The sequence below is a fragment of the Triturus cristatus genome, chromosome 1_2 (assembly GCF_964204655.1).
Source record: "Triturus cristatus chromosome 1_2, aTriCri1.1, whole genome shotgun sequence".
NCBI classification, from domain to species: Eukaryota; Metazoa; Chordata; class Amphibia; order Caudata; family Salamandridae; genus Triturus; species Triturus cristatus.
The window spans coordinates 311012083-311027030 of record NC_140580.1 but is presented as its reverse complement, the minus strand read 5'-3'; the positions used below and the strand labels follow the sequence as shown (position 1 = coordinate 311027030).

At 49.8% G+C, this 14948-nt stretch overlaps 1 protein-coding gene across 1 annotated transcript; it reads right to left on the bottom strand.

Moving 5' to 3' along the window:
* Window positions 1-1500: 1500 nt before the first annotated feature.
* Window positions 1501-5916, bottom strand: LOC146867229 (uncharacterized). The gene is made up of 2 exons (XM_085620400.1): window positions 5631-5916; window positions 1501-2117 (listed from the first exon to the last, which is right to left on the bottom strand). The coding sequence occupies exons 1-2, from the start codon at window positions 5914-5916 to the stop codon at window positions 1501-1503; spliced, it is 903 nt and encodes a 300-aa protein (XP_085476526.1).
* Window positions 5917-14948: the final 9032 nt, after the last annotated feature.

Here is a 14948-nt window from a genome sequence, read left to right as displayed (position 1 = left end):
CACAAAAATTTATTGAAAGAAGAGAAAGAGGTTCGTTTTAGATGAAATGTGAATGAACTATTATTTCCAGCCAGTTGACAATTTGTATGACTCACTTGTCTTTTTTAGGTTGAGGCCCAGAGCACAAGGATTAGTCATGTCTCCTTTCAATAATCTGTAGAAATGAAATGGCACAGTTGATTGGGATAAGGGATGAGGGGCATATTTTCCATTATTTTAGGTAAAGGGAGAAATTAAGCTCGTTACGTTGTTTTAAAATTGTAGCGCAAGCTTAAACAACTTTCTATGGTTTGAAAATGCATTCCAATCATAGTTTTGTTTTGAAGTTGATTCCACTCACTTTCATGCAGTTAGAAAACGAGGAACATCATTTTGTTTTAAAGTTGTAGTGCAAACTTAAACAACGTTCTGTAACTGGAATTCCACTCACTTTGGTGAAGTTATTTGCAGTGCAGCACATCTGCTTTAGCTCATAAATGAACTCCTTTCTGTCCCAATTCTGAAACACAAGTGCGGCCGTAATAAAAGCTTATCGCGCAATAAACAGACCACACCGTGTCTTTAGCGTAAAAGGCCATTTATTAGGACCAGGCTGCACAACATTAACAATACCAAAACATTATATGAATAAACTTTCCCCCAACACTCTACCATCCTTCACTCCTTTCACCCACTCCACACTCCCCTTTTGTACCACTCCATGCCCCTTCCGTTCCTCACCATTCCACAAACCTCCTTGCATCCTCCCGGCTCTCCTCGGCCATTTCACTCACGCCTCCAATACCCCCACCTCGTTCACTCTTCCCCCCCGAGGGATGGGTGTGCCCGCTAATGACTCCCCCCACCCCTCCAAAGTACCGCCACCCCGCAGCCTGTCCTAAACTGGCACGCTGTAGCCAACCCTGTAAACCCAACCCTCAACTGCAGGGCGGGTGGGTGGCCTTTTCTAAACCCTCCCGATGGTGCCGAGCGCAGGAAGAGGAAGTCGCCTTCCTCCCCTGCGCTCATATACCCACCCCCTAACTCCACCCCTTGACCCTACCTGGTCCTACCCTCGCGCGAATGACCCCGGGGGAAGACTAGTCTGCGACTCTGCTTCCCCCGGGGCCCGGCATCGCGCAATAAACAGACCACACCGTGTCTTTAGCGTAAAAGGCCATTTATTAGGACCAGGCTGCACAACATTAACAATACCAAAACTTTATATGAATAAACTTTCCCCCAACACTCTACCATCCTTCACTCCTTTCACCCACTCCACACTCCCCTTTTGTACCACTCCATGCCCCTTCCGTTCCTCACCATTCCACAAACCTCCTTGCATCCTCCCGGCTCTCCTCGGCCATTTCACTCACGCCTCCAATACCCCCACCTCGTTCACTCTTCCCCCCCGAGGGATGGGTGTGCCCGCTAATGACTCCCCCCACCCCTCCAAAGTACCGCCAACCAGGTAGCCCCCTGTAGGGCGGGTACCTGCCCCACCCCCTAGGCCAGGACCCCTCACACATCCTTGCGACACCAGATTGCCTCATTCCAGAGCTTGCTGACCACATCCCTCATTTCCATCATATAATAGGCGTTCCCCAACCGAGACAGATGCACCCCGTCATCCCTAAATAGCAGTGGTTCCTCCAGTCGTAGTCCCGGGTGACTGATCACCTTGATGTCCTTCTCCCCACAAAAAACGCGCATTGCTCTGTTCAATTTTCGACGCGCTTTCTCAATTGCCCCATGCTTAACAGCTCCCCTCCAGATCCTCCTCGGAACAAACTCAGTCCATGCAATGCAAGCCCCCGCCAGTCTGTGCTTAAGTACTTCCAAGTCTCTCTGCATCAGCTGTAAGAGCGCCAAACCCGACAGCCGAACCAAGTCATTTTCCCCCAAGTGTATAATCAACAGATCCGGGCAACCCTTCTGTGGGACCATCTTCGCGAGCCAGGGCAGTAGTGCCCCCCATCGCATTCCCCCTTTACCCCACCAGTGCACTTCGTGAAGTTGTCCTCTGAGTCCCAGGTTACGGCCGTACACCTGTTGCTCCGCATATTTCGACGCCCAGTGCACAAAAGAATGCCCCACGATCCATGTGACCGTCTTGGCCCCAGGGCCTCCCACGCAACCTAAGAGAGAAACAGAGGTTAGAGACGCACCAAGAATGCCAAACCCCGCTCCATCCAACCCCCCACACCCAGCACCCCGCCCTGTCACTTTCGCACGTAACGCTCACAACACCTTGACCTCCACCTCCCAATCTGTCGGATCCTATCCCAGGACCACCCCAGCCGAGCAGCCGCTGTCGCCGCCCCAATCCGGAAGGAGTGAGTTCCAAAACCCGCCGGCTCCAAACCCACACGCACCAACGCCATGCGCAACACCGCCAACAACTGGCCAGCCGTCACTCGTGCCCCAGACATGTGACAAAATATTTCCCCTACCCCAAGCTGCCGCACCCTCACAAAAGCCTGCCACTCAGCCACCGGGCACACACCCCCTCCCTGATTCTCATTCAGCCAAACCCACTTACCCCGGCCCAACTGGTCTGTCTTCGACCGACCGAGCCAAATCCCCAGGCGCCCCGCATCCAATCTGACGTCCTCATACCTCCGCCCCTCCCCAGCCCGCGTGCCCAGCAACTCAGACACCCGGAATGCCCCAAAAAACATCCAGACCATGCACAAGCGAAAAACCCGAACCTCAAACTCATCATAGCAACAGAGCGGCAACGCCGCAACCAACCGAACCAACACCTCAAACGTTATGGCCTCCCGCGGCACAGAGCCCCCAACCCGCTCCCTACCCCAACCCCGCAACACCCTACTAACAATCACACTTTTCGTAGGGTCAAAACCAAAAAACAGACAGCAATAAAAGGACACCCCTGCCAGCTTTCCCGAAATGGTTGCCGCCGACAACCCCTTATCCATACAGTGCAGCACAAACTGTAACACTCCACGCTCCACCCCCACCTGTCCCCCAGCCTCAGAAAACCCCGCTCCAACCCATAAAGGCGACAAACTCTGCCCACGCCCGTCTGTAGGTCCACCTGGTGGTAACAGCAACAGAATTTTCCACTAGGTCAACCACCCTCACTCCCCTAGGGCCCAAATGCCATCCGGCAGCCCCGTCTTGCACAGATCCGCTCCAGGTGCCAGTCGCCGGAATCGCTGCCACTGCGAACGAGACAAAGCATCCGCAATGTCATTATTCGCCCCTGGCACATGCTTGGCTCGAAAAGTCACATTCAGCCGCAAACACTTCAGCATGAAACTCCTCAACAAGCGCAACACCCTCAGGTCCCTTGCCCTCTGCCGGTTGACCAACTCGACCACCGTCATGTTGTCCACATGGAACAACACCGCCCTGTTTTGAAACTCAGAACCCCACACTTCCAGTGCCACCAACAAAGGAAAGAATTCCAAAAAGGCAATGCTCCTCCCCTGCTTCCTCCAGTGTTCCGGCCAGGTCTCTGCACACCACCTCCCGTCCCAGAAAATGCCAAAGCCATCCGCCCCAGCTGCATCCGAGTAAATTTGGATTTGCCAAACCATGTTTTCCTCCACAAAGTCCAATGAGACCCCATTGAAATCCATCAAGAACAGCAACCACGTTCGCAGATCCGCCCTCACTCCCATGGAGATCCTGACCCTGTGGTGTGGAAGCACTGCCCCCGACATGGCCATGCCGAGCCGTCGGCAGAACGTCCGCCCCGCCCTGACTACCCGGCACGCAAAGTTCAAGAACCCCAGCAGCCTCTGGACTGCCCGCAGCGCAATCCGTTTCTCACCAATCGCCCACTGGAGGCACTCCTGAATTTCCTCTACCTTCGCGGCCGGGAGCCTCGCTGTCCAGTGTATGGAATCCAGCTCAATGCCCAAGAATGTCAAAACGCAAGCCAGCCCACTCGTCTTTTCGGGCGCCAACGGAACCCCAAAACCCTCCGCCAACTCCTGGAACCCCGACAGAGCCCTGCCACAGTCCCCCGAACCTGCCTTCCCCAGAAAGAGGAAATCATCCAGATAGTGCGTGACATCCCGGTGCCCAGTTCGCTGCGTGAAGGCCCACTGCAGGAAGGTGCTAAACATCTCGAACAAGGCGCAAGAAATCGCACACCCCATGGGCAAGACTTTGTCCACGAAGATGGCCCCCCCGAACTGCATCCCGAGGAGCGCAAAATCCGCCGGGTGTATAGGCAGCAAGCGGAAAGCCGACTTCACGTCACATTTTGCCAATTCCGCCCCCGGCCCACACACCCGCACAAGGCGGATCGCATCGTCCACCGACGCATACAGCACCCGGGAATCCTCCTCCGCGATGAAGTCGTTCACTGACTGCCCCTCTGGCCACGATAGGTGATGAATCATCCGAAACTCACCCTCCTCCTTTTTGGGCACCACCCCCAGTGGAGAAACGATCAAATCCTCCATCGGCCAGTCATAAAAGGGGCCCGCAATCCTCCCTTCCTCCACCTCCTTCAAGATTTTAGCCGCCACCACCCCCGGCAATTCCTTCGCTGACTTGAGGTTGTCGGCCCATCTCCGTGATCTGGGACCTTGATACCCGACCCGAAAACCATCCGTAAAGCCCCACTGAATCTTTAAGGCGGCCTCCCTGTCCGGGTAGAGGGAGAGCCACGGGGCCATCTCCTCCACCCTAACCGGTGTAGGGGCCCTTCTGTCCAGTCTGCCCCTTCCCCTTGGCATTCCGCCATTGTTCGGAAGGAGTGGTGAGTGTAAGGCATTGCGTAAGGGGGTGCTTCCCCCCGCACTTAGAGCACTCGTGCTTGAACTTGCACGGGTACCTGGAACAATACCCCCTATTGTAACTCCAACAGGCCCCGGTATTGTAAGTGCCGGGCTTGCTAGACTGTCCGGCCCCACCTGTGGGTGCTGTGGTCCCCCCCGCCCCAGTATGGGCGGGACGCGACTGAAAAGACCGATACGAGACCGGCAAACCACTCGCCGTGTGAGTTGATGCGGATGAATGCGTAGACGCCATCCATTGCATCCACAATTCCTGGTCCACCTCACCCCAATGCTTCTCGGGGTTCGCACTGACCCGCGCCCTGAACTCCTCATCGTAACTCAACCACGCGAAACCCCCAAACTGCATCTGAGCCTTCCTGATGATATCCATGTATTTCAGCAATGCGATTGCCCTATCGGGATGTTTCTCGCAATAGATACTCGCGTAAATGAGAAAGGCAGAGGTCCAATTCTCCATATTCACCGGCACCCGCGGCCGCCTAGTCAGCTCCCACTCTTCCTCCTTGGAGCCCTCTTTGGCCTGCACCTCCCTATGCAGTAATTTAAATACGTCCACGTACTCATGCTTCCAGATCTTCCCCTTTATTTTGTCGGACAAGTGCGACCCCAACGGCATAGCCAGGCCCATGTAGGGCAGTTTTTTGGGGAGCTTACTCCCCGACGCCTCCTCCTTACCCCCATCCTTCTCTGTCTGCACCCCCGCCGACGCCACCGCCTTGCCCCCAACCGCTTTGTCCTCACTCGGGAGCCCACCCTTGGGAGCCTCCACCACCTCCCGCACAGAGCCGTCTCCCACCCCAACCGACCTACAAGCCTTCTTTCTTCCCCCATTGGGACCCCCGTCCCACACCGACCACCAAACCCGCTCACCTGTCAAAGTCGGCTGTCGCTCGCTGAGCCGTCCTCCGGAGGGGGTCGCCCGCCGCGTCTCTACCGTCTCCTTGTCCGCCGATCTCCGGGGGACCTGTAACACACCAACCTCTCTGTTGTCCTTGCCAGCGCCCGTCTCGTCACAGTCATCCCGCACCTCCCCGTCCTCCAGCTCATCACTTTCTGCCTCATAATCCAACTCCACATCTGCCTCCACACCGCCAGGCACCCACAACACCTCTCTCGCCGCTCTCTTCACACCCTTGCCATTCAGTTCACCAGACATGCGTGACCCCTTCCCCCCCGCTGCCACTGCCCTACTGCTTCTTGACGGCGGTAAGGGGCCGTCTTGCGCCCCACCGTACTCCCCTTAACTCTGCCGACAGCCGCCGGCTTGGATCCCCCCCCGCCCCCCAGGTCGCTCAAACCTGGGCGGGCCCCGGCACCATCGGGCCTCAAAGCCGTCCTGGCCGTCCCTGCCTGCGTCCGCGGACCCCTGACAGCCCCCCCCACCCGCCCCCTCGCCCTCTCCGCCCTCCCCCGCTCCTCCTGCTCCGCCCACCGCTCCTCCTCCGACGTGGGCGACGGGGGCCCCTCCGCCTCGGCCTCCCACACCGCCCCCACCCACCTCTCCTGCTCTGCCCGCCGTGCCTCCTCAGCTTGCGCCCAAAGGCGCTGTTCCCGCAGCCTGTCCTCCCAAGTCCACGCGCACCAACCCGGAAGACGTGGGGGGGGCGGGTACCCAAAGACCCCCCCTCCAAAATCCCCGAAGCAGGCTGACCAAGCCCCACCGATGGCACGACCCCTCCGGGCGGAACCTCGGGGACCCCCCCTCCCGGCCGCCCCGCGCCGCCAGCCGACACACCAGGGGTCGAGGCCCGAGACCCCCCCGAGACAAATCCAGGGGCCCCTCAGCTTCCAAAGCCCCCCCCACTCCCTCTACACCAGCCAGAACGTCCACCGCCTCGCCCGCGGGCCCCAGCCCCCCAGCCCCCACCCCCACCACAACCTCCGCCACCTCGCCCCCCCCAGCCGCCACAAGCTCGTCCCCCGGCCCCCCCACTCCCCCACCCGCCCCACCCTCCACATCGCCGGCCCGCCCGGCCGCAGCCGCAATCACCGGAGGCCGCACCTCCGCGGCAAACGTCGACGCCACGCCCCCGTCCGCCTCGTGGGCCCGGAACGACAATTGAGGGAAACGAAGACGCGGAGGCAGGCTCCTGCGCCGGCCTCCGCGCGCCTGGCTAGCTCGGCCCGCACCCCGCCCCCTCCCCCGCAGACCCGAGAGACACAGAGGTGGCGGCAGCGGCGGCTCCTCCTGACACGCCAGTACCGCCGCCGCCACCCCCGCCGAGGCCGCCCGCGGAACCCTCTCATAGCCCACCCACGCCTCTCCCAGCACCCCGGGCCGCAGAAGATCCTCCCTCCCGGCCCGCCCCAGAACCAACAACGCCCGCCTCACCTCCTCAGAGGTCGCCGCACCGTCGCCTCCGTTTTGAAAATGGGTCTTATATAGCACCTCATTTTACTAAAGTGCTGTAAAATAATTCTACTTGCCTGTTTTTTTCCGAACACAAAAATTTATTGAAAGAAGAGAAAGAGGTTCGTTTTAGATGAAATGTGAATGAACTATTATTTCCAGCCAGTTGACAATTTGTATGACTCACTTGTCTTTTTTAGGTTGAGGCCCAGAGCACAAGGATTAGTCATGTCTCCTTTCAATAATCTGTAGAAATGAAATGGCACAGTTGATTGGGATAAGGGATGAGGGGCATATTTTCCATTATTTTAGGTAAAGGGAGAAATTAAGCTCGTTACGTTGTTTTAAAATTGTAGCGCAAGCTTAAACAACTTTCTATGGTTTGAAAATGCATTCCAATCATAGTTTTGTTTTGAAGTTGATTCCACTCACTTTCATGCAGTTAGAAAACGAGGAACATCATTTTGTTTTAAAGTTGTAGTGCAAACTTAAACAACGTTCTGTAACTGGAATTCCACTCACTTTGGTGAAGTTATTTGCAGTGCAGCACATCTGCTTTAGCTCATAAATGAACTCCTTTCTGTCCCAATTCTGAAACACAAGTGCGGCCGTAATAAAAGCTTATCAGGCACAAACAAAATTTGTGTGGTGTGATTATTGATTGCAGTGTGTATTAAGTACCTTACTTTGCTTCGAGGGAGGGTTGCCAATATCGGCACCTCTTTAGAGGGCGGCCACCTTAGTGCCGCATTATTTCCGGGACATCCCCACGCTCCACTCACTGTAACCCCCGCGGGAGTCCTCTACGTCTGGCACCTTCGCCGCGTCATTTCCGGCACGCAAGGGGAGGGGTCAAGCATTTCCACCTGCCCCGGCCCACTGGCCGTCGTCTTGGTTCCCCCACTGGACACGCATTTGTGTGGAGTGATTGTTAATTGCTCTGTGTGTTAAGTACCTTACTATGCTTCGTGGAGGGTTGCCGATATCGGCACTATGTCCAGGGTGAGAATACATTATTTGTTACATTGTGATGTCTGCTAAGCTTATTCAGTGATGGTAAACGCCAGATGTATCTGGCGCAGTTGACTTGCCACAGAATGATAACAAAACTGAAATGCCGCTCTAGAGCAAATAAACGAACTTGCCGCGTGCTCAAACTGCTGTTTCGTCTTTGTTCTCGCTTCAATTATGTTTAAGAATGAGTAAAACATCCCGCTTAGTGCAAACATGTTGATTAACGTCTCAATAGGATTCCTGCTACTGTTCACGCCATGACACAAACTGCTGTTCCGTTCATTAAAAGCCCCTTCTTTTATGTTGCCTTCGTCATCTTTGATTTAAAATCTCCGGGCCAATGAAAGCTCAACCAGGGTTACCATTGATCATAGTGCATTGTGGGATTCGTAGTCCACATATTGGTGACGTGACCTAGTTCGACAATTTGTTGTGGTGGACTTCTCAAGTTATACACCCAATGTAAGAAATGTTCAAAGTTTGAAACGAGCTGTCAAATGTACTGCCCACATCCTACAATGTGACCGCTATTGCCAACCAGTTTGATGAGTAAACTGGTTGGCGGTCACATTGTAGGATGTGGGCAGTACATGTGACAGCTCGTTTCTGTTTCAAAATTTAAGCATTTCTCGCCATTGGGTGGCCAGGCTGTGTGTGTTGTGGCGCATTGGATGAAGTATTACTTCTACTTGGCTTGTTCTAAAAACACCGGATGTCCAGCAGGTCCGGACTGGGAACCAAAACCGGCCCTGGCAAAGTGCTCGCCGGCCCCACTCCCCCCTCCTGCTGCAAAAACTGCCCTGTAACAAAAACGGCCCCCAGGGGCCCAAAACCGACCCCCACCCGTGTGGCGCACTGGGGGATTGCCCGGTGCCCGCTACGGCCAGTCCGGCACTGATGTCCAGCCATTATTTCCATGTGCGTGCGACTTACGGGAAAGATGTAGCACGTTGAGTCGATAATCTCCATGTGGCTTCTCCCACATCTAAGGTCATTTTTTAATGGGTGGAAACATCTTTTGGCACACAGATCTTACTGGTCAAGGACCTCTCAGTCTGCTAGGACTCTCAAACTTGACTTGTTTTTTTTGAAAGATTCCAAGATCTAACTACTTAAATTCTGAATTTCCATCATTTTGTTTATCCCATCTATCACAGTGTTGAAAAGGATGAGGTATGCCTCTTTTTGTGTCAATCATTTTTAAGTGTCTCCTCCTCTAGAATTTAATTGTATGACTATTAATACCAGCCACCGGAAATCATTTTCAGAACGCTGCTTCTCAGTAAATGGTTTACTAATGGAGCTGTCATGACATTTCTAAGTACACAGTATTTGTGCTGGATAATTTGTTGGCAAATCTCTTGGTTTGTTTTCCCTATGTAGATCTGAATCAAGATGTAAAGGAATTCATTACTGAGATAAAGCAGACGTGCTGCACTGCAAATAACTTCACCAAAGTGATTCGAATTCATTTGCCATTTTTTCGAGCTACAGAACGTTGGTTAAGATAGCACTACAAGCTGGTTCCTAACTGCATGAAAAGTTAGTGGAACCATTTTCAAATCACAGAATGCTGTTAAAGCTTGTTCTACAATTTTAAAACAAAATAACAAGTTTCATCTCCCTTTACCTAAAATAATGGAAAATACGCCCCCCCCCCGATTATTATTCCCAGTTAACTGTGCCATTTCATTTTTACAGTTATTTGAAAGGAGACATGAATGTTTTGTGTACAGCTAGGAGACTGGTGGTTTCAATGTATGTCGATTACATCATAATCTATGTCAGGGACCCAGATACCAATGTTCCACCTACATTGAGAGAATTCTGTCAATTCGGCAGACTCATGGGGATAACCATCAACTGGTCTAAGTCTCACCTTTACTTTGACCTCAGCTATGATTGAGGTCGACTCTAAATACCCTTTGAAACAGGCTGCCACTGCAGTCAAATATCTGGGTATATGGAGTAGTAGGGACATTGACGGAGTATGGTGTAAAAACTACGGGAAAGCGATCATGTGGCTGAAGGAGCAGGTGCGGATGTCGATTAGACTGCTAGTAGACATCCCTGGTATTATCTCCATCACTAAAATAGTAGGCCTCCTAAGTTTTTTTCTGTATTTATCAACATCCTGATTAGTGGCGTAATGAAAGTTGAGGGGGCCCTCCTGCCACGTACACGGAGGTGCCCCACTCCGGATTTAATCTGAGCTCTTGGGCCAGAGTATTGTGCTGTGGGGGCCCCCCTGCAGCTCGGGCCCCCCCCCCCGCACCGCAGGGGCTGCGGGGTCCTGTGTTATGCCCCAGATCCTGATTTCACTGACAAGGCACTTAGTGACAAGATCAGATCTCCCTGGTTGGGCATATTTGGGTGGGTAAACCACCTAAGATTGAGTCAGAAGTGCTCACATGACCATTTAAGCAGGGTGGGATATGTGCACCTGACCTAGACTTTTATTGTGCACAGGTTCCCTTCAATACCTTTCAACTACATACTGTGATTGAAGATGACAGTGATAACCCATGTCCACTTAACACTGTGACCTGCTCCACGACAGCGCTCCAGAGTGGAGATTGAAGCTTTTAAATATACAATGTAGGCTTGGGTCTGCCTATGCCATTGGGCAGGATTGTACTGGGTTCAGTGACAAAATATCGAAACCACAAATATCCTGGGGTATAAATAACGAGTCAAACATATTGAACACAAAAATATTGTTATCCTATACATATAATGTAAATGAAAGAAATTTAAAAGAAATATTCCTATGTACTATAGCTAAGACAAATATTGTTTTTTAACATACATATATTTAGAAATAATAAAGATTAAATATATTAATATTTAGCAGTAATATAATTAACATGAATAATATTTAAGTGATTAGAAAATATACATAAATGTTCTGCTTATTTTAAGAAAACACATATGTAGCTATATGTGTATGTTTATTTCAACATATATAATGGAATACTATTATTTATATTATAATTTAAATTTATAGTACAATATACACATTTTTTGTAAACTTTAAAAATATTAAAACATATATATATATATATATATACACACAATAAATTAAAAACAATAACAAATGAACTGTCAAAAATAAAAAAAAACCAGTCTAATTGAATTACAAGTTAAAAAAGTTAGCAATATATAAAATTACATTTTACTAAAAATATATTACATATTAAAAACATTACTTAATAAAAATAATATAATTTTAAATACTCAGAAACATCATTATAATATACATGTAATCAATATAAACAGAACTTAAAAATTGTAGGAATAATACATATGCTATTCCCACTCCAAACTCTGCAACAGTAGAGAAAGCGTGGGACTCAGGAAGGGTAAAATTTACTATTCCCACTTCAGTCTGTGCAACAGTGGGAAAAGCGTTGGACTTGGGAGGGGTAAAAATGCCTATTCCCACTTCATTCTGTAAAACAGTAGGGAAAGGGCTGGACTAAGGAGGGCTAAAATTTACTATTCACACTTCAGTCTGTGCAAAAGTAGGGAAAGCGTTGGACTCAGGATGGGTAAAATTTCCATATAAACTCCAGTTGGTGCACCAATAGGGAAAGTGTTGGATTGTGGAGGAGTGAAATTTGCTATTCCCACTGCAGTTGGTGTAACATTAGGGAAAGGGTTGGGCTCAGGAGAGGTAATAATTCACTAATCCAACTCCAGTCTGTGCAACTCTAGGGAAAGCCTTGGATTCAGGAGGGGTACAAATTACTATTCTCACTCCAGTCATTGAAAGAGTAGGAAAAGTGTTAGACTGCGGACGGGTAACAATTTACTCTTCCTGCTGCAGCTGGTGCAACAGTAGAGAAAGGGTTTGATTTAGTATGGGTGCAAATTACTATTTACACTCCAGTTGGTGCAACAGTAGGGAAAGTGTTGGCTTGTGGAGGGGTAAAGTTTACTATTCTCACTCCAGTCGGTGAAACAGTAGGGAAAGTGTTGAATTGCGAATGGCTAACAATTTACTGTTCCCATGCGAGTTGGTGCAACAGTAGGGCAAGTCTTGGATTTAGGATGGGTGCAAATTACTATTCCCACTCTAGTCAGCGCAACAGTAGAGAAAGTGTTGGATTGCGGAGGGGTAAAATGTACGCTCCCCACTCCAGTCTGTGCAACAGTAGAGAAAGCCTTGAATTGCGGAGGGATAACATTTTCTATTCCCACTCCAGTTTATGCAACAGAAGAGAGACAGTAGTTCACTTCAAACAAATAAATATCTTAACAACTACATTAAATAACAAGGGATATAAATATTTAAATATAAATATATTTAAAAATAGATATTTATTGTGTTTGATAAATATTATAAATGAAAACATTTATAATATTTCAATTGTATCCTTGGATTTTGAGTTGTCAAATTTATTTACCTCTACAATGGCTAAAAACAAAGCTAGCCTCCGTGAGGGCTATGCACCTCTTCCAAATCTTACCTGCCCAGATTTAGCCTTTAGCCGGGTTGACCCCTGCCTCTTGATTAGATGGGGCCTCACTTCTGTTATTCTAACATACAGCGGTGCTTCTGCTTAACATTAATTCGTTGTGCACCATTACCACCACCAGGGACGGGAGGGGGGAGGGGTTGGGGGGAGTTTTTTGGGGAGTTTTTTTTCTTCTGACCTGAGGACCTTCCTCAATGGTTGTTGTTTCATATCTGGCATCTTCTACACTATCCAAGGGGAGTTGCAGGGACTTGGAGGTGTATGAAACTGAGTTCCAATTAGCTGAATGCTTTGCAACCCCGGGGCCTGCACGCCCTACTGTATTCATGCTGTCACTTTGGCTTTTGATGCACAATAAAAAGAATTTTGACAAAAAAACAAAGCTAGCAGGACACTATCAGGTCCTGGGGCTTTATTGCTCTACATGGCCAAAATACTGTGTGTGACTTCATCTAAAGTAAAAAACACTGGGTTACAAGTTGTGACTACTCCAGCAGGAATTGTGTCACCCCCGAGGTCCCCTTGGTTATAAACACCTTCAAAATGGTGGACCCACTGCTGCTCAGAAATATGATGGCATAACAGGGCCCTCTGCTAAGCAAGGCCTGTTAAGCACTTTCCAGAAGAGAGTACTATTCCCTGTGTCACATGCTTGGCACAGCTCCTCCCAAGCTATCTCCCACAAGTTCTGTTTGCAGGCAATTTGAGCCTGCGTATAGGCCCACCTGCAACCTTTGATAAATCGCCCATCCCTCTGTGACTGCTTTAGAGTGGCCCTCAGCTGGGACAGGGTTCTTGAACAGTCCCTATCAAACCAGTTAGGGTTTTGCGGGATCAGGCTGCTAGAGGTTGTTACCGTCATTAGCTTAAGAACCCCTAAGGCAATACCTTTAAAAGCTTCCAGGACCTCGCCACCCCTGCATCACTATCTAGACAAATTTCAATAATCTCTCAGGAACAGGTTGCAAAAAGGGAAGCTTGGAACCTGTGAGGGTTCATCTGAGACTATTTTATCTGAGACTATTTCAGCATTATCCCCTGATCAACAGTGAAGAGCCTCGTTAGAGCCCCCCTTTTCTGTGATCAAGGGACCTTGGCAACATCCAAAGTTATGGATAAGGTATTATAATCACTAAAAGAGCTGAAAGTGATATTAAAATACATTGGATGGACAATCCCAGCTACCGACATTTGAGGGGCATGGCCAGTGTTCAATCATTGATCATACTTTAATTTCAGCACATGGTCAAGATCAAATATAAACAAGGATTTGCAATGCAATAGGTCTCGCATTTACATAAGTTTAAGCTATTGGCATTGTAAATAACAATGCCTTTAATTTATGTTTTAAAAACCAAAACAAAAATAAAAGGGATTGTTATTTGCAATGTCAATAGCTCAAACTTGCGTAAATGCGAGACCTATCTTATTGCAAATGAATGTTCTATCAACCTATCTTTATATCTTTAAGCGATCTTTATAAGCGTTCATCTGTCAAGTTGCAGATAAGAAGCCCACAAAGAACCCCACCCCCACTGTAGCTGATAGAGCTGGGTGTTCCGAGGCCCCTTGAACCTCCTAGACTTTCATGAACCTGCCTGCTCTAAGGAGGAATGGCTATTATCATAGGAAAGAGATCATCCTCACCATTCTGGAAATCAGGGAGCCAAGGGGCAACACTAAAAAGAGCTCTCATGGCAGCCAAATGATTACCATGGCAACCTATGCACCTGCTTGGAACCAGAAGAACCGCCACGACAGCTGTAGGTAGGTGGAACTGGCAGAGACACTGGGACACTCCGTAGGAAAGAGATAGTGCTATCACTACAACTAATCTAATATCCACTTGCAAGGGGCGCATAATTATATATCGGTTGGACTTTGCTAACTCCCTTTCTCCTACAGCTTTACGCTCAATATCCTTGGCATTCTAGGCCAGATGTATGACCCTTCCAATTTGTGAGTCGCAAATTGCGTTATTTTGTGACTCACAATTTGTGACTCGCAAATTGGAATTTACAACAGTGTCTCACTGTTTGCGATTCCTAATGGGTTCACAAATTGCCTGCCTCATTAATATTCATGAGGCAGGTGTAATTTGCGACCCCATTGGGAACTGCTAGCACTCTCACGGATGGTGGCCTGCTCTTAAAAAATATTTTCAATGCCAGTCGCAAAGGGGAAGGGGTCCCCTGGGGACCCCTTCCCGTTTTCGAGTGGCTTACCACCCATTTGAAATGGGTGGTAAACTGCAAGTGCTTTGCGGCCGCAATTGCAGCCCCAAAACAATCTTACATTGAAGTGCGAGTCGCTATTAGGAAGGGACGTCCTTGGCACCCCCCT